The sequence below is a fragment of the Myripristis murdjan genome, chromosome 20 (assembly GCF_902150065.1).
Source record: "Myripristis murdjan chromosome 20, fMyrMur1.1, whole genome shotgun sequence".
NCBI classification, from domain to species: domain Eukaryota; kingdom Metazoa; phylum Chordata; class Actinopteri; order Holocentriformes; family Holocentridae; genus Myripristis; species Myripristis murdjan.
Genome location: NC_043999.1, coordinates 29,627,949 through 29,647,011, shown reverse-complemented (window position 1 = coordinate 29,647,011; position 19,063 = coordinate 29,627,949). Strand labels below are relative to the sequence as shown.

The window sequence follows — 19,063 nt, the reverse complement described above, 5'->3', positions numbered from 1 at the left end:
GAAAATTGTTTAAAAGAACAATGATGTGGCATACAGTGCATTAGACATACTACTGCTATCTGTGTGTAAGGAAAATGGATTCACTTTGCCTTTTAATATTTTGTTTTTTTACCTTTACTGTTACATTTGTGTCTTGCAGGATTCCGGGTTTCTAGATGGAGCTTTTGAGAGCCAGAACTCTGCTCTTGCCTCTCTGAGTCGACTTCTGTATGATGACGTGATAAAATCAATTGTCTGCATTGTGGAAAAGTTGGACTTGTCCGTACAGAAAGTCACTGCAGCAGAGGAGGTAAGATGTCAGACTGCATCATGTCTCTGTCAGGGACTTATTTTTTTAAAGACACCCAGCTCTATGTGGCCGTGTCTCCTGATGACACTGGATCACTTGACTCACTTTTTAACTGCATTTTAGATATTAAGGCCTGGATGTCACAGAATTTTTTACAGCTCAACCAGGACAAAACAGTACTGATTATTGGTTCAAAGGCTCAGAGAGAGAAACTGGCCTCCAAACTAAATACACTTGCACTAAACCCAAGCCAAGAGGCAAGAAATTTAGGAGTGATATTTGACTCTGATTTTAATTTTAAACCACATATACGCAGTGTCACAAAAACAGCATTTTATCATTTAAAAAATATCTCCAAAGTGAGACCATTTCTCTCTCTGGGCAATACGGAGAGACTAATGCACGCTTTTATAACTAGCAGGCTAGACTACTGTAACGCTCTCCTTTCTGGTCTACACAAAAACACAATTAATCAGCTGCAACTGATCCAAAACTCTGCAGCGAGAGTTCTGACTCAGACCAGAAGGAGAGCACACGCCTATTTTAAAATCCTTACACTGGCTGCCTGTTAGTTCTCGCATTGATTTTAATGGACTTGCACCGGACTATATGTCAGAGATGCTTTTAGTACATGAACCAGGAAGGCTCCTCTGATCCTCCGGCTCTTCTCTCTTGGCTGTTCCAAAACATTTGGTGATGCTGCTTTCAGCCACTATGCACCTAAACTCTGGAACAGCCTGCCGGAGGATCTGAGAGGAGCCGGAAACATTGAAACTTTTAAACGTAGACTAAAAACCCATCTCTTTGGTCTGGCCTTTATGTAGTGTCTTATAATATTGTAATTTTATAGTTTAATAGGTACTCTACATCTTATTTGCTATTAATTATTTTATCTGTATTTGTTTTATTGTTATTTATTGACAGTTTCTATCTATTATATTCTACATTCTATTTTATTGTTTTTCATTTTTTATATTCAGTATCTTATTCTTGAGTTATTTTAGTATTGCTGTGTCGTTGTTGTTTTAAATCATTTCATATTGTTTTTATATTTTTATTCAGTATCTTATTCTTGAGTTATTTTATTATTGCTGTGTTTTTACAGTTTTAAATCATTTCATATTGTTTTTACATTTTTATTCGGTATCTTATTCTTGAGTTATTTTATTATTGCTGTGTCTTTATTGTTTTAAATCGTTCAATATTGTTTTTTATGTTTTATTCAGTATTTTTTTTTTTTTAATTAACCATATTTTATGAGCGTGCATCAGTCTCCTTGTCCTTGCACTTCTTATTTTATGCTTATTTGTCAATCAAGATGTAAAGCACCTTGAATATCATGCATTTGTTTGAAAGGTGCTATATAAATAAAATTTGATTGATTGATTGATTGAGTTAATATCTGCTTGTCCAACCAGGGAGAAATGTGTAGTTACAGTGGTGGTCTGTACTGTGGGTCTACAGCTCGATACGATTCATTGTCTACATTTTTTTCTTGCCTCTCGTGTTTGCACTGGAGTTGGTTGCTGCCGTTTGCTGCTGCTAGCATTTGCTAGTATTTTTTTTAGATATTGCCCCTCAGTTGTGTTTGTATTAGCCCATTTTAGTGCAAGCATTACATGAACGAGTACAATATTGCACTAATACCCAATACTGGTATTGGAAACGGTGCATCCCCACTGATACTGTGGATTTTTTTAATTTGACAAATTTCTTATATGTATTACAGATGAGAAAAATGCAGTTAAACCAAATTCTGCAAACAATGGTTTGTGTTGTTACTGTTCGGATTGTGTAATTTTTTCTTTCACTCAGTCTTCTTAAATAGACTGATACATGTGATTGAAAATGCTGGCATGGACTTGATCAAATTCTAGAGTACTGAATATTAGCATATTCACAAATACTGCTACTGGCCTTCAGAAGGCCATATGTGTTAAACACTAATCCCCATGTGTTCTGGCTGTTAGGGTCATGATGATGTGTCCTGTGTCGTCCTGCCCTCCTCTGACCCAACATCTCATCTGATGCCCAGTAAGGTCAAAGACTTCACTGCATTTATCAATCTGGTTGACTTCTGCAGGTAATGAAACATAAGCGACATACTTCTCCCAATATCATATGCTATCTGTTTACATACCTATCAGACAGGTGTGCATTTTATGTACCAACCACCATTTCTAGGTCCAAGTATGCTGGTAGGAGATGCAAGTAAAAAAAAAAAAGCTATGCAAATGGATTTATTTCTTTATTTTTTTTAATTTGTGCAATTTATTTTCTATTCCTGTGAAGAATCTTAATGAATCGTTGGCAAGAGGCATCAACAGCTGGAAAAAGCTTCAACATCGACCCTGCCAATAAACATATTTCTTTTCATTAGCACACAGTGGAAACTATTTTATTCAACATACATCATTGAAAACACCTTACTGATGGCTGTGGCTGATCACGAACAATGACTCCTTTAGAGCAGTGTTTCCCAACCTTTTTTGTCCTGTGTACCCCCTGAGCCTTTTTGTCAGACCACAAGCACCCCCTCACTCATACGTGGCTACGGGGGGGGGGGGGAAATTTCAGAGAGTAATTGCTGTCTGGCACGAGTGTACATCTCTCTCTGAACTCTCTTATGCTCCTTTGAAATTTGCCATTAAGTGCTGAGCCCTCAGCATGTTCATAGGTTTTAAACAATGCTATTAAAAGCAATAATCCTAATTTCTTTACTCACTGTTCTATTTCCACTACAGTCCATCAAAGTAGCTTTACAAGAACTAGAAACTCAAAATAAGCTCTAAAACTACAGGAAATACCATGAATAATCCAACTACATCAAACTATTCTTCAAAAAAATTTATTGTAGTGTCAACAAAAAACAAAGCAAGATATGGCATCAAATAGTGACATGCAGTATATGTTTGAGCTGTACACTGTCTCTTTTAGATCAAATAAGAAAATGAAATGAAACTATGCCACAAAATAATGCAGTTTAAAATGCAAAAAAATTGATATCTATCTAGAGACAAACTCAAAATATCAGTAAAATATGAACTATTTCTGACATTAATATCCTGACAGACTTTTTGAGAGAATAAAAAGCTCTTTATTTGCTCCTCCTGTGGTCTGTCCTCTCTCTCCCTCACTGTCCTGCACTCGCTTCAGCCTGTAAACAGTCATTAGCTGTTAGCTTAAACAGTGAGCTGAAAGAGGCAGGTTTTGGACCAAGCAGGGGAAAAATATTGCTTTTCATATTACAACCTTGTGCTTGGTGAACAAGTGGTGTGATAAATGACTCACTGGCTTTCACTTGAGGAAGTTTTCTTGCTAGTTCTCATCAGGCTGTTGCCTCTCAGGCTGACGGACTGACTGAAAGTTACCAAGCTGCCGCTCTGCCGGGAGCAGGATGCGGACCAAACCACTGTGAGGCATGGGGGAGGTCATAACTTTTTAACACTTAAAAACCCACTATTTTACATTTATAATTAGCACTGCTTGCATTGCACTTTCATTGAATTATTACTATATTATTCAAAATTTATGGATGGCGGGGTCTTGTCCCCCCCGACACCCCAGGGGGTTCCGCCTATGTTTTCACGTACCCCCTGCAATGTGTACCCCCGGTTGGGAAACACTGCTTTAGAGGATGTTCCCAGACAGTGAACTTGTGAAGCTTTACAGCTGTGCTCTCAAAGATGAGGAGAATATGGTAGAAGCTATGCAGTATTAACCTAAGGGCCCATTACAGATGGGAGCACTGATAGGGAAAATTTTAAAATGTATCCCATTGTTGTTTGAATCTTTGATGCTACTATTGGCAGGGTAGTTGTGCTATTGGTTTTAAGCTTTGTGAATATAGAGTTTCTACAAGAAGAGCTATCCCTGTCTTTGATATTGGCAACGCCATACATACAGATAATATGTTCCTCTTTGGAAAATCAACTTGAGAAAGTGTTGTTACCTTTCTGTCAGCCAGCACATGTGATCAGAATGATGAATGAAATATGCAGGGTGTCAAGCCAACACTTAGCCTTAAAAGAGTGAACCAGCTATCAGACAGACAGCTGTGGGTTGGCAAAGCCATATTGAAAGCCAGGACAAGATGGATTTGAAGACCTTCTACACAGATGTGCGGAACATCTTTTCTTCTGCTGCTGATTGATGTTGACAAGTTTATATTGATGCACTACTAAAGAAAGCTAAATCTTCAAGCTACAAGGCAAAATTAGGTCCTTCACCCCAGCCCTCTGCTTCTGTGACATTGAGTGTTGTTAGTGTTTGATAATGTTCACCTTTCACCTTTATTGTTACACACAAAACAAAAGACACCAACTAAGGCATTGATCATATTCCTGGAGATAGGGGTATTTTATTGATTTTTGTGTAAGAAAGAACACCTTATTAGAAATAATGTGAGGCAGAAGAAATAAGGAAATTGTGTTAGGCAAAAGAAAGAGAAATGAAACAATATAGGCGTATTTGGTGTTGCTTTGTCAGTTGAAATAGGTTTATTAAAGTGATGTTCATGACATACAATAAACTATCTGACTTTTTTGTTATGGTACAACACAAACAAAGAAACAGTGCCCTAGCCTCCACCCAACCCATGCCTCCACCCAGGACACAACAAAAGAAAAGTTGTTGTTTTTTGAAGGTAACAGGTTAGAGGTTGCCAGATTTTGTTGAAATGGTCTGTTTTTCTGGGTTACTCTGTTGTAAATCTTATGTAATCTTGTCCAAAATGTCAGTTAATTTACTAAGCCATAGTAATATTCCAGAACAATAAAATCATTTTTAGGGCATTGGATATCTTTAAAAAAGAGCAAAGCTGTGTAGAGATGTTACTTCCACAGCCTGATGAGCTTGAAGAGCTTGCGTAGCTTAGTTTTTGTGTATTGGAGTCTGTGTAAAATTGTAAATTGAGTGAGGCAGTGCATACATATATGTCGGTGGTGCCTGTCTGTGGAGAGAATATCTGTGGGAGAGAATGATGACTTTACAGAGTTGTTATACAGATATGAAATGTATCCTAAAACAGTGCTGGTTTTAATAGCTTATCAACTATACTGTGATTTGCCTTTTCAAAGCCAGCTATATGAGTCATAGTCTGTAATCTGCAAGTACCATAAAAAGTGACTCTATGTCTGTATTTAGTGCATAGTTCATCAAAGGAGGCGACTGTTCACTCTAAATACAGATTGCCTACAGTCTCTATCCCTATATTCGTCCACTGGTTGAATATTACAGAAGGGGAAAAGAATGGATTACTTGCAATATGAGGGGAAAAAAGTTAGTCACCCCATTTAAAAGTTTTGGGGGTGGGGCTTGCAGCGCAACATTTCTCATTGATCAAAAACAGTGCAACTGCATCAACTTGCATACTGGCTCATTCATAAAACAAAGATGTACTCTAGTATAAATTTAGGACCAGTTTAGGATGAGGGGAAGACATTTCTGTAACTGAGGTAGAATTTTTGCATATTTCTCAGTGACTACGTTTACATGCACACCATATTCCGGTTCGGGTCAATATTCCAGTTAAGGTAATTGTGCTGCGGCAACCAGAATATTCCATTTACGTGTTACTTGGCATGTTCCTGTGATTCCGCTCTCTTACGTAATGCAACACTCAGCCGTGGGGGGCAGCAGTATGCGTATAGGCGTCTGGTCTTCTGGAAATACAGAAGATGAAGTCTTCTTCTTCTTCTGTTGCTATTTCTGTTTTTTCTCCCATTGGTATACTCCATGATATTTAAGCGTTTGATTAGCTGAAGGCAGACTGCAGTCTCCTCCTCACTCCAAAAATGCTGGCTCTTGCTGCTTTTCGCCACGCTGTTCGCCATGTCGTTCTCCCCGCTTGCAGGTAACCATAGCAACAAAGATGCCCCAGGATTCATTTTTGAATCGAGCATGCGCAGACGTAACTGACTGTTCGGGTATGGGGCATTTTCTGATTAAGGTGTTTACATGGCACAATATTCCAGTTGGAACAGGCATATGCCAGGGGTCTTATTTGGAATTCTCTCCAACTGGAATATGACCTTAATCGGGTTCGGTACGCGTTTACATGACACATGTGCAACCGGAATATTGCGGATATTCCGAATAATTCAGGAATATGGTGTGCATGTAAACGTACTCAGTATAGTAGTGATTATTACAGTCTTTTTTAAACTCCTTTTTTGTCTTTCCTGACTTTGCAGTGAACTGTTGCTGAATAAACATATGGAGTATTTTCAGCCCTGGATTTTCCCGCTGAGTCATGAACTCATTCTACACTCAATAAGAAATCCACTTGTCAGTGGCTTTTACAAGCTGCTTGCTGTTTCCATGAAGATTGCAAACAGAATCCAGTACTTCCAGGTAATGTCTACACCACTGAAATTCTTGACAGTCGCAGTCTGAGCTACTGGCCTTTTTCTTCTTATTTTCTGCTAGGTTCAAACTGGTCATGGAATTTGTGGAATTGCATGGAATTTTTCCCCCAGTATTTTACAGTAACGAAGACTAATTTGTAGCAGTACTGTAGAAAACAGTGGTTAAACCATGAATAAGATTCTGCTTGCTTTTACTGTTGCCAAAAAAGCATATTTTGCTTGCCATAGTGTACCATGGTTAATTTTTGTAAAGTACTAATTTATAAAGCTGCTTAAAAGGCTACCATGAAGTGATGTATGGTAAGACAATGAAGGTACAAAAGAAACAGAAAAATGCAGTTCCTGCTGCTGCTTATTTTATTTATTTATTTAGAGATCCATTTTTACCATTTTCTTTGGAAAGTACTGCAAAACCAAGAGCTCTCAGTGAAGAAGAATTAGCTCTCAATGAAGAATTCTGTGGAGTAATCGTTATCTTAATATTGGTCAAAGTAATTGTGATAATTTTTTTCCCATAATCATGCATCCCTTATTCATTGTATTAGTTTGTTGGTTGTCAGCTGTTTTTGTAAAATGTTTAAGGGACAGAAATGCACATCATTGTGCATATTGTCACACTTGGTCTATGAAATACACTGTAGACATAGATGCACTGTGGACATAGATCTGTGAGGTGTGGGATGATTCCAGACACCACTAAAAAAGAAAAATAGCGTTTTTATACTACTATGTAATACTGCACTATTCATATTAATTGATAAAAAAAAAATTCTTTTCAATAGGGAATTGGCCCAACAAGCTCTGTGGCCCCACAGAGTGAGACAGTGAAAAGTGCCTGCTTTGCACTCATCTCTAAGTTTGGAAAAGAGGTAGCCATTCTTCATTTCCTTCAATACTTGTAAATTTCTGGCTGTATGTGGGGTGTAATGAAATGGAGAGTGTTGCTGAGGATTTTATTATAAAGAGGGGATTGAGTAATGTATGGTTTCCCACCAGGTTTGTGTGAGAATGAAGCAGTACAAAGACGAACTGTTGGCGTCCTGCTTGATGTTTGTCCTCTCGCTGCACCACAGTATCGTGGCTCTGGACATCAAGGCTTACTGTCCTGCTCTGGAGGTGGGATCCTTTAATTTTTTGATAATTTTCTGATAATTTTCTTGTAACTCTTGTAACTTATTCATTGCTAATTTTGGGGTAATTTACTGATAATTTGCTTTTCTCTTTTTTGTGTGGTTTTGATAGAAATCAAGTGAATTTGCTCAGGTTTCAAATGGTGAAATGTCAGATCCATACTCTGGATCTGCCAAAGTGTTTAAGTGAAAGAGTTTGTAAAAGAACATACAGATACAGGTACAAAATCCTTTCACAAGCTTTTCAGGGCACTTGGAGAGCACAAGCTCTGCCAAAAAAAAAATCCAGATTCCAGCGTCATTCCTATCACTTCAGTTCTATAAAACATTTCGGACCAGGGGTGAAATGGATCACAAAACTCATGGTTCGGATCATATCACAGTTTTTGAGTCATGTATCGGCTCATTTTTCAGACAACAACAAAAAAGCAAAGATAACAAGACAAATATAACTTTGCTTTCAGCTTATTTTGTAAAGCACTTAAGGAAATTTTTCCTTTTTATTTTTCCTTTCCTTAGTTTTCTCACTTGCCTTTACCGATTATCGCTGCTTTCATTGTCAAAATAAAGGAGAAACACCAAACAGTGTGCGGGGAAAAAAAAAGTATCTGCAGTGGCCACTTGTGTTTGGACACTGTGTTCCTGCTCTATATGCAAATACTGTACTTATCACATCACATCACTTATGTTACTACAGCATTTCTGTTCATTTCCATTTCTGTGCCCTCACTGAAAATCAGAACAAGACAGATGGCATCCACCACAGACCATATTTCACACACTCTTATCTCATTTTTATGGACTCTGTGTTTTTTTTTTTTTTTGAGATGTTGTGGGTAATGCTATTCATCGACTTACAGAGCTCATACAGTTGATTAAGGGTGCACTCTCACTAGGCCCAGTTGTTCCATACCGTTCTAAAGCCTGGCGCTTTTGCTGGCCTGCACTCACATTACCCCAACCCCAACCATACTTAAGCACGGTTGCCTCTGGTATGTACGTTATCACGTCGAAATATGACACACATGGCTCGACATCATCATAAATCGGCATTTGTTTTTTTACGCGGTTGCAGCAGCACAATGGACAGTGACACAGAGACCATGGTTGATTATTGATTGCGCCAGGTGGTGATTCGCAGTTAATCGAGCTGCACGCATAAAACGATTTTTGCAGAGGCAGTAGGAAACGTGGGGATGGTCGCATGTGCTCGTACCGTACCGAAGCACACCTCCTCCAACTGTGCCAGAGCTGAGGAAGTTTACCGTACTGAAGCATGGAACGGGACACACACTAGTCAAATAATCTGGATTTTGGGGTCAAATGTGCTTGGGTACTGTACGAATGGCCTAGTGTGAGTGCACCCTAAGTCCTTCACTGCATTGCAGATCACTTCCCAGTGTGGCCTGATTGACCTGATCTCCCCTCTGTGTCTGCAAAACATTTTAAATGTGTTCACACCTGTATTCAGTGTTTCCACTTGTGATTCAGTCACCCAGGGTGGATGTTAATGCAAAGTCTGAATAGCTGCTCAGATGCAGGCTGTGGGCTGTCTTTGCACAGTGACTGGTGGGTGGTCTTTGTGCAGTGGCTTGCGAGTGCTGATGCGTGCCCTACAAACAGCATTTGAAGAAGATGTATTCAGCCTGTGCAGGCCTATGAAACCCTGTGATAGCTGGAAAAATGTGGCAGTGAAAAGTGAATGATTAAGCGGGAGGGGGTTCCGGTTCCCGAGATGGCAGCAACATAATTCAGCTCCCCCTCCAAACTCCAGAAAAATACTTAAAACTTAGAAATAAGAAAGGAAAATAAGATATGCAAACCAACACCTTGATGAGGAATGAACCTACGATCAGGAGCAACAATAAAGTTTGAAGAATCGAAGCCAAAAAAGAAAAAAGAGAATTCAAAATCGGCATTTATCATGGCAGAGAGAATTGAGATGCAACAATTGTTTGCTGACCTAAAGGACACACTCACGAAAGAAATTAATGAACTTAAAGACGATCTTAAAGACTTTAGAAAAGACACAGAGCGGGATATAAAGACTATTATGCAACAAACAGCGGATTTACGAAAGGACATGGAGAAAACAACAAAGCGCATGGAACAGCTGGAGACAGGTGTGAGCGAGCTCGAGGACACCGAGAACAAACAACAAAAGATGGCGAAATACGTCAAGACTCAGATGGAGGAGCTTGGAGATCAGATGGACTATTTGGAGAGTAAATCTAGACAGAATAATGTCTGCATTTACAATGTTGAAGAAAAAAGTGAAGGCAGCAACATGACAGCTTTCCTCTAAAGGTTGATTGCAGAAACTCTCAGGATGACAGGTGAACTCAACATTATACAAGCACACCACAGTACAGGCCAAAAGTTTGGACACACCTTCTCATTCAATGCGTTTTGTTTATTTTCATGACTATTTACATTGTAGATTCTCACTGAAGGAATCAAAACTATGGATGCACACGTGGAGTTATGTACTTAACAAAAAAAGGTCAAATAACTGAAAACATGTTTTATATTCTAGTTTCTTCAAAATAGCCACCCTTTGCTCTGATTACTGCTTTGCACACTCTTGGCATTCTCTGTAATGTGTGGGGTGTGGGGATTGGGTGGGAAGTTTGAAGACAGAGGGAAGGTTAGAGGGATTGGTTGAATGAATGAAGAGATGTATGTTGTGGAAGTGGAAGATAGTGGAAGAGGTGTATAAAGGACAGGTTCATTAATGGAGTCTGTAGGACAGGGAATAATTAAGGACAGGTGGTTATAGAGAGGAAACAATAGAGGTTTGTCCATGATCGAAGTGGTTAATTTAATCTAAATCATTTTACAAGGATACAAGGAAGTTTATTTGTCATTATACAACAGGTTGAATAATGAAATTAAAGTGTGGTTCCCTCTTGATTGATTAATTGATTGATTGTGTAGAAAATAGAATTATTAAGCCTGGAGGAGTTCAGATGGTGCATTTAGTAGTCTCACAGCCTGAGGGAAGAAGCTGCTCTGTAGTCTGGTGATACGGCAGCGGATACTTCTGTATCTTTTGCCTGACGGCAGCAGGGTGAACAGGCTGTGGCTGGGGTGGGTGTTGTCTTTTAGGATCCTTTTGGCTCTGCGCAGGCACCTCACCTCCCCGATATCACTGATGCTTGGTAGATGAGTGCCAATGATGTTTTGGGCAGTTTTAATCACTCGTTGCAGAGTCTTCCTGTTCTGGGCCGTGCACATCCCATGCCAGTTTGTAATGTTTCCAGTCAGGATGCTTTCAATCGCTCCTTTGTAGAAGTTGACAAGAACTTGGCGTGGGAGTTTTGCTTTCTTAAGTTTCCTTAAGAAATACAGCCGTTTCTGAGCTTTTTTAACCAGGGCAGAGATATGTGAAGTCCATGACAGGTTCTCTGTTATGTTGATTCCCAGGAACTTAAAACTGCTCACTTGCTCCACCTCAGCTCCATTGATGTAGACAGGGTTGTGTGTCTTTGCCTCCTTTTTTCGAAAATCAAAAATCAGCTCTTTGGTTTTGCTGACGTTGAGCAGTAGGTTGTTTTCTGTGCACCATTCTGCAAGATGGTTGATTTCCTCCCGATATGAAAACTCATCATTGTTGGAAATCCGGCCAATGATGGTGGTGTCATCCGCGAACTTCACAATAGAGTTCTCTCCATGTCGGGGGTTGCAGTTGTGGATGTACAGCGTGAACAGGAGGGGGCTGAGCACACAGCCCTGGGGCACTCCGGTGTTGAGCACTAGAGTGGAGGAGGAGAGACTGCCAATCTGAACTGACTGGGGTCTGCTTGTGAGGAAGTCCAGTATCCAGTTGCAGAGGGTGGTACTGATGCCCAAAGTGTTCAGTTTTCCAATCAGCTTCATGGGGGAGATTGTGTTGAAAGCTGAGCTGAAATCAACAAACAGCATTCTGATGTACAGTTGTGTTCAAAATAATAGCAGTGTGTTTAAAAAAGTGAGTAAAGTCCATAATCCTTATAATAGCTTTTATTTCCATACACACAAATGCATTGGGAACACTGCACATTCTATTCCAAATCAAAACATGAAGAAAAATTTATCAAATATGTTATTACTCTACAGAAAGTGAAGAAAAAGGAATTTTCGGCTGTTCAAAAAAATAGCAGTGTCTGCATTTTTCTTTACAAACTCAAACATTTACTGTATAAACTGAAAAATGCTTGAAGATTTAGCTTTCCTGTGAATCACTGAACTAATATTTAGTCGTATAACCATGGTTTCTGAGAAATGCTTCACATCTGTGTTGCATGGAGTCAGCCAGCTTTTGGCACCTGTGAACAGGTATTCCAGCTCAGGACGATTGGACTACATTCTACAATTCCTCTGCATTTCTTGGTTTTGCCTCAGAAACAGCATTTTGATGTCACCGCACAAGTTTTGTATTGGATTAAGGTCCGGGGATTGGGCTGGTCACTCCACACCGTTAATCTTGTTGGTCTGGAACCAAGATGCTGCTTGCTTATTGGTGTGTTTGGGGTCGTTGTCTTGTTGAAACACCCATTTCAAGGGCATTTCCTCTTCAGCATAAGGCAACATGACCTCTTCAAGTATTTTGATGTATTCAAACTGATACATGATCCCTGGTAAGCAATAAATAGGCCCAACCATACCATAGTATGAGAAATCGTATCATGATGCTGGTGCCACCATGCTTCACTGTCTTCACAGTGTACTGTGGCTTGAATTCAGTGTCTGGGGGTCGTCTGACAAACTGTCTGCAGCCCCTAGCCCCAAAAAGAACAATCTTGCTTTCATCAGTCCACAAAATGTCGCGCCATTTCCCTTGAGGCCAGTCAATGTGTTCTTTGGCAAATTGTAACCTCTTCAGCACATCATTTTTGCAACAGTGAGACTTTGCGGGGGCTTCTTGTCCATAGCTTGGCTTCACATACGCCTCTTCTAATTGTTAGAGTACTCACAGGTAACTTTAGACCTTCTTTGTTCTCCCTGGAGCTGATCATTGGCTGAGTCTTTGCCATTTGGGCTATTCTTCAATCTATTTGAATGGTAGCTTTCCGTTTTCTTCCACGTCTTTCTGGTTTTGGTTGCCATTTTAAAGCGTCTGAGATCATTTTAGCTGAGCAGCCTATCATTTTCTGCACTTCTTTATATGTTTTCCCCTCTCCAATCAACTTTTTAATCAAAGTACGCTGTTCTTCTGAACAATATCTGGAACGACCCATTCTACTCAGATTTTCAGAGAAATGCACCATAACCAGCATGTACAACATTTGCTGCCTTTGTCCTTGAATAAGGGCCACCTGTTTGACACCTGTTTTTTCACAGAATGAATGACCTCTCTAATTGAACTCCACACTGCTATTATTTTGAACACGCCCCTTTCAATTAATGATTCAGTTACACAGAATCAGCAGCATGCAAGTCATGACTGTTGGATCTGTTGGTTTTCTATTACTCTACTGCACCTACTAGTAAATTATTTGCCATGTAGGAATATAATTTCTACCAAAAACAGTGATTGATGTGGTTAGTGATGTTGAACTGCTATTATTTTTAACACAACTGTAGGTGCTGCTTTTCTCAAGGTGAGTGAAGACTGAGTGGAGAGCAGTGGAGATGGCATCCTCTGTGGAACTGTTGGTTCTGAATGCAAACTGCTGAGGGTCCAGACTGGCAGGGATGTTCTTTATGTGCTGGAGAACCAGTTTCTCAAAGCACTTCATCAGGATGGGGGTGAGTGCCACAGGGCGGTAGTCATTTAGATTAGACACTGCAGACTTTTTAGGCACAGGGATGATGGTGGCTGTCTTGAAGCAGGTGGGAACAGTCTCCTGTGACAGCGATATGTTGAAAATGTCGGTAATGACATCTACTAGCTGGTTGGCACATGTTTTTAGTACACGGCCAGGGATGTTGTCAGGCCCAGTAGCTTTACTCATATTCACTTTCAGCAGGGCTTTCCTCACATCCACTGTGGATACTGACAGTGGCCGGTCCTCTGGAGGCGGAGTAGACTTTACAGCTGACTCTCTGTTGAGGAGGTCAAAGCGAGCATAAAATGTGTTTAGCTCGTTTGGTAGCGTGGCCTCACACATAATGGGAGCGCACCTGCTTTGACCGCCTGCCACAAGTCTTTGCTGTTGTTGGTGTTGAGGTCTCTCTCGAGTCTCTGCTGATGCCTTCGCTTTGCCTCCTTGATGCCAGGTTTCAGTTTTGCTCTGGCGGTGTTGTAGGCTTCTTTGTCACCTGACTTAAAGGCAGTTTTTTTTGGCTCTACATAGAGCTCTCACCTCTCCATTCATCCAGGCTTTCTCATTAGGGAATGATTTAACTGTCCTTATTTTTACCACATCATCAGCACATTTGCTGATGTATGATGTCACTGATGATGTGTATTCTTCAAGGTCCACACTTTAACTGTTTTTACAGTTGGTTTGGCTCTTTTTGTCAGCTGGATGTAGGTAGGCAGGAGAAGCAGGGAGATGTGGTCTGACTGGCCAAAATGAGGACGAGAGAGGGCTCTGTAGCTGCCAGGAACATTGGTGTAGACATGGTCCAGTGCTCTTTTTTTTTTGTTCCCCCTCCTCCACCCCCTCACTAGATGGGAGGGTGTTTGAAGTTACTATAATAATTAAAGAATGGGGGAACAAATTTTTAGAACAATTAGGTAAATAAAAGGGACATAGACAAGGTATATGGAGGAGGTCCTGTGTTGAGTAAGGCCTAAAGGAAGGAGGTATTAGCCCTCCTAGAGGTATAACACACACACACGCACACACACACACACTCTTAATATATCATGGTAGTTTATAGGATCTTTGTTTTTTTTTATAATCAAGATGAAAAATTTGTAATAAATACATGTATGTATTACTACAGACTCATGTGAATGAATAAACACACAGAAAATTAATTGCCTGAAGGAATATAGGAAATAGAGGAAAAGGGAGGGAAAGAGAAGAGAAAGGGAAGGAGGGAGAAAGAGGAAAGGAAAAGAAAAAAGGAAAAGAAAGGAGGAAAGGAAAAAGGGGAAAAGAGGGTAATGGCAAAAAGATAGTAGGGGAATGGAGGGGCAACACAGTCGGTAACGTTGATAGTAATGGGAAGTTTGGCGGCTGATACAGTATGAAACAGTGGTCACTAATGAAAACTACCTGGCTTCAAGGTGGTACAAATGGAATCTTTGTAGGTGTTTTTCTTGTTTTTGTTTTTTCGTTTGTGTTATTGTGCTTGATATGTTGCGGTTGTTTGTTTGTGTTTTGCATTCCTGTTCTTCGTGTATTTTTTCCCCCTCGTCCCCTCCCCTTCCCTTCATGCCAATTAAAAATGAGGTCCAACATATATTTAAATAGGGGGTATGACAAAATTGAAAATAATATCATTAAATGTTAATGGGTTGAATAATCAAATTAAGCGCAAGAAGATTCTTCTTCAGCTGAAAAAAGCTAAAGGAGATGTGCTTTTCCTTCAAGAAACCCATTTAAAGAAAACAGAACATGAAAAGTTAGGTAAAATGACCAAGGGACTAATTTACTCCAGTTCATATGGATCCAAAAGGAGGGGAGTAGCTATAATTATTCAACCATGTATAGCCTTTAAAGAGGAAAACTATATCGTTGATAAAGAGGGTAGGTTCATTTTAGTGGTCGTCAAAATAGATTCAATAACTCTCTCTCTCTTAAATATTTACTACCCACCAGAGATGGGTCCAAAATTCATGTCAGAAATAATTGAATTGTTAACGACAAAATGTAAAGGAGTAATCATAATGGGCGGAGATCTGAATCTTACATTTAACCCCAGATTGGACTCCTCAAATAATAAACCACATAGAGCTGATAAAGCATCGTCAATTTTAAGGGGAGCAATTTCAGAGCTTGGATTACTGGATATTTAGCGGATGTTAAATTCAACAAAAAAAGAATTTACATATTACTCACGCAGATTCTCAATTTATAATAGACTAGATTATTTTTTTATGTTTAAAAAAGATGTAGAGTTAATTGAATCTTGTATAATAGGCACAAGGGATTTATCAGATCATGCTACAGTGACCATAAATATAAATCTTAATAGAAAGGAAGGAGAAAAAATATGGAAGTTAAATAACTCTCTTCTACAAGATAAAACGTTTGTGGAAAAGATAAATAGCACACTTAAGGAATATATAGAGATAAATGACATGGGAAACTAATCCAATCATACTATGGGGAGGAGCTAAAGCTGTTTTATGGGGACAAATAATCGCATACTTTGCATTTAAAAAAAGGAAAAAGCAGCAAGATCAGAAGATAATTGAACAACAAATAAAAACTTTGGAAGAAAAACTCAAAAATACAAATGAACCAGAGTTTAAAAATGAATTAAAAAATAAATCTAAAGAGTTGGATAGAACGCGTACGGAGGAAGTAGAGAAACTTATGACATATACAAAACAGACATATTATGATGGAGGGCCAAATTCATTAAAACTTCTAGCATGTAGACTTAAAAAGCAGAGTAAGAAAGCTTACGTTACAAAATTAAAGACAGAAGGTAGCCCAGAAATGGCAACAGAAAAGGACAAAATAGCTGAAGAATTCGCAAAATACTATGAAAAGCTCTACAAAGATGATGCAAGTGATATAGACTTGGAAAAAATGAAAACAGTTTTACATAAACTTAATCTAAAACAGGTATCAGGGAAGAAAAATGAAGGGTTGATTAAAGAAATTACAGAAGATGAGGTACTACAACAGATAAAGCAATTAAAAATAGGGAAAACACCAGGAGATGATGGATATATACTAATGAATTTTATAAAGTATTTAAAAAACAGTTGACACCATTACTCCAAGAGGACTATAATTTTGCTTTAAACACTGGAACATGGGCAACTACTTGGAACTCATCTATAATAACAGTGATCCATAAAGAAGGTAAAGATACTACAGAATGTTCCTCATATAGATCAATATCACTATTGAACACAGACCATAAAATAATAACCTCGATTATAGCCAATAGATTAAAGAACATCATCCCTGACATAATAGACAGTGATCAGTGTGGTTTCATAGCAGGTAGACTGTTGTCAGACAACATTAGAAGGACTTTAAATATAATAGATTATGCACAGAAAAATGATATAAATAGGTTACTTCTGACATTAGATGCAAAGCCTTTGACCGAGTGTTGTGGCCATTTATGTTTCAAATTTTAAATAGTTTTAGTTTTCATGAAAAATTTAGCATGTGGCTCAAAGGAATGTACAAAAATCCAATATCTAGAGTAAAGGTCAACGGCACACTGTCAAGAAAATTTTTGATTTGTAAAGGGACACACCAAGGAGACCCTCTCTCACCAATTATATTTGCACTCTATATAGAAGCACTCGCAGAGAGTATAAGGAAAAATGACAATATTAAAGGTATAAACATAAAGGAACAACAACATAAATTGGCACTATATGCAGATAATGTAATCATTTTTTTTTAACATCCCCGGATCAGTCTCTACCAAACCTAATGGAAACAATCTCAGATTATAGCAAATACTCAGGCTATAAACTAAATGAAAATAAATGTGAAGGATTAACAATTGTAAAACAGATATCAACACAACTCAAAGACAAACATAAATTGAAATGGGATTAAAAAAAATTAAATATCTGGGAATTCATACGGTAGACATTAACACCCTGTATATACATAATTATCAAGTTTTGGAAAATAAATTGAAACAAGATCTTAACAGGTGGAAAACCATACCAGAATCAATATTTAATAGAGTAGAGACGGTGAAAATGATGGTCCTCCCACAATTTCTGTTTTTATTTCAAACTTTACCAATACCCATCCCATATAGTAGTTTTAAAAGATGGAATACAATGCTTTCAAATTTTATTTGGAATTACAAAAAAAAAAAAAGGAAAAAACTTACTCTTCTAACTCAGGCGAAAGAGAAGGGTGGGGTCGGCTTTCCAGATTTAATGATTTACTTTCATGCAACTCAAATAGACACAATAATAAAATGGATGAATAATGGAGTAACAGCTAAATGGAAAGTAATAGAAAAACAATCAACACCAATATCAATTGGAACGATACCCTTCTTAGGGTTAAAAGAAAAGCAGAAATATAACGGAAACAATAGATGTGTTGAAAACACACTAATAAATTGGAGGCATATTCGAGCAGTATATAAACTAGACAGAGAATGCATATATCTGATAGAGATGGCGAATGACCCAGACTTTTTACCTAATAAAATGGATAAACTACTAGAACAGTGGGCAGGAAAAGGGTTACAAATATATGCACAGGTGATCACAAACAGTAGGATAGACTCATTTGAAACATTCGCAACTAAATTTAAGTTAGAGAATAATAATGGGTATTGTTATTGTTCCTTTTTTGTGTATCGCTGCTGCTTTGTCTCACATTTGTAGTTGTCATTTCCATTTAGTACTTTTTATTTTATTGTCTTTTTTTTATTTTTGCTTTGTTTTGTAGGTGCATTGTAAAAATGTATAAATGTAGCAGGATGAATGATATAATTGATGAAAGCAATTATAGACGATATGAAAACCTGCAATAAAATAGTAAAAAAAAAAAAAAAAAACAAGATGTAAGAAATTAAGGAAAACGGTCATGTTTTTAGAGTGTTTATGCAATTCATTCTGAAAAGCTATCATAAACCCACAGGTTGTAGAAACCTCTGAACCCACTGAACAGCAGCTCAACTTAAAGCTACATTAAGCAATATTATATGCATTTCTTACAGTAAAATAATTCCTTGAAATGTGAAAAAAAAAAAAAAAATATGAGCAAGGCACTCCTACCTCATCTACTCCAGTGGAGCTGCACAGTGGTCACCCATGGACAGGGCCGCCCCTGGCCAAATTGGGGTCCTAAGTGGCATTTTATTTGGAGGTTCAATAACGTACCCACCTTCAAGTGAAGCACGAGCTTCCTCTTGTTTTGATTTTTTTTTCCCTCTTATTTGCTCCAGATTCAAAATGCGTCTTAGAAGCCATCTCTCTCCTCACCTGCAGCAGTGTTGGTACATCTGACCACTGATTAGTCAGATGCAGACTGCTGTCAATCATTGCAGCGACGCGTGCGGTGGAGTGTCAGATTACAAGTCTCTTTTTCCTCTCCTCCTGGCTTGGGCTGACTTGGTGCTCTAGCCTCGTGGGCATTGCGTGCATACCGCGGGCGACATGCACGCCATGCCCACGGGCAAAATGAGGCCCCCTCATGGATTGTGAGGCCCTACGCAGCTGTGTGTTCTGCGTG

At 38.7% G+C, this 19,063-nt stretch overlaps 1 protein-coding gene across 2 annotated transcripts in view; it reads left to right on the top strand.

Moving 5' to 3' along the window:
* prkdc (protein kinase, DNA-activated, catalytic subunit) overlaps nucleotides 1-19,063 on the top strand; it is a 422,427-nt gene that overhangs the window by 79,018 nt on the left and 324,346 nt on the right. For both annotated transcript variants that reach the window (XM_030079770.1, XM_030079769.1), the window contains exons 16-20: nucleotides 140-289; nucleotides 2,260-2,372; nucleotides 6,484-6,643; nucleotides 7,440-7,526; nucleotides 7,654-7,773. In XM_030079770.1, the coding sequence (XP_029935630.1) occupies nucleotides 140-289; nucleotides 2,260-2,372; nucleotides 6,484-6,643; nucleotides 7,440-7,526; nucleotides 7,654-7,773 (630 nt within the window). The remainder of the gene's footprint in view (nucleotides 1-139; nucleotides 290-2,259; nucleotides 2,373-6,483; nucleotides 6,644-7,439; nucleotides 7,527-7,653; nucleotides 7,774-19,063) is intronic.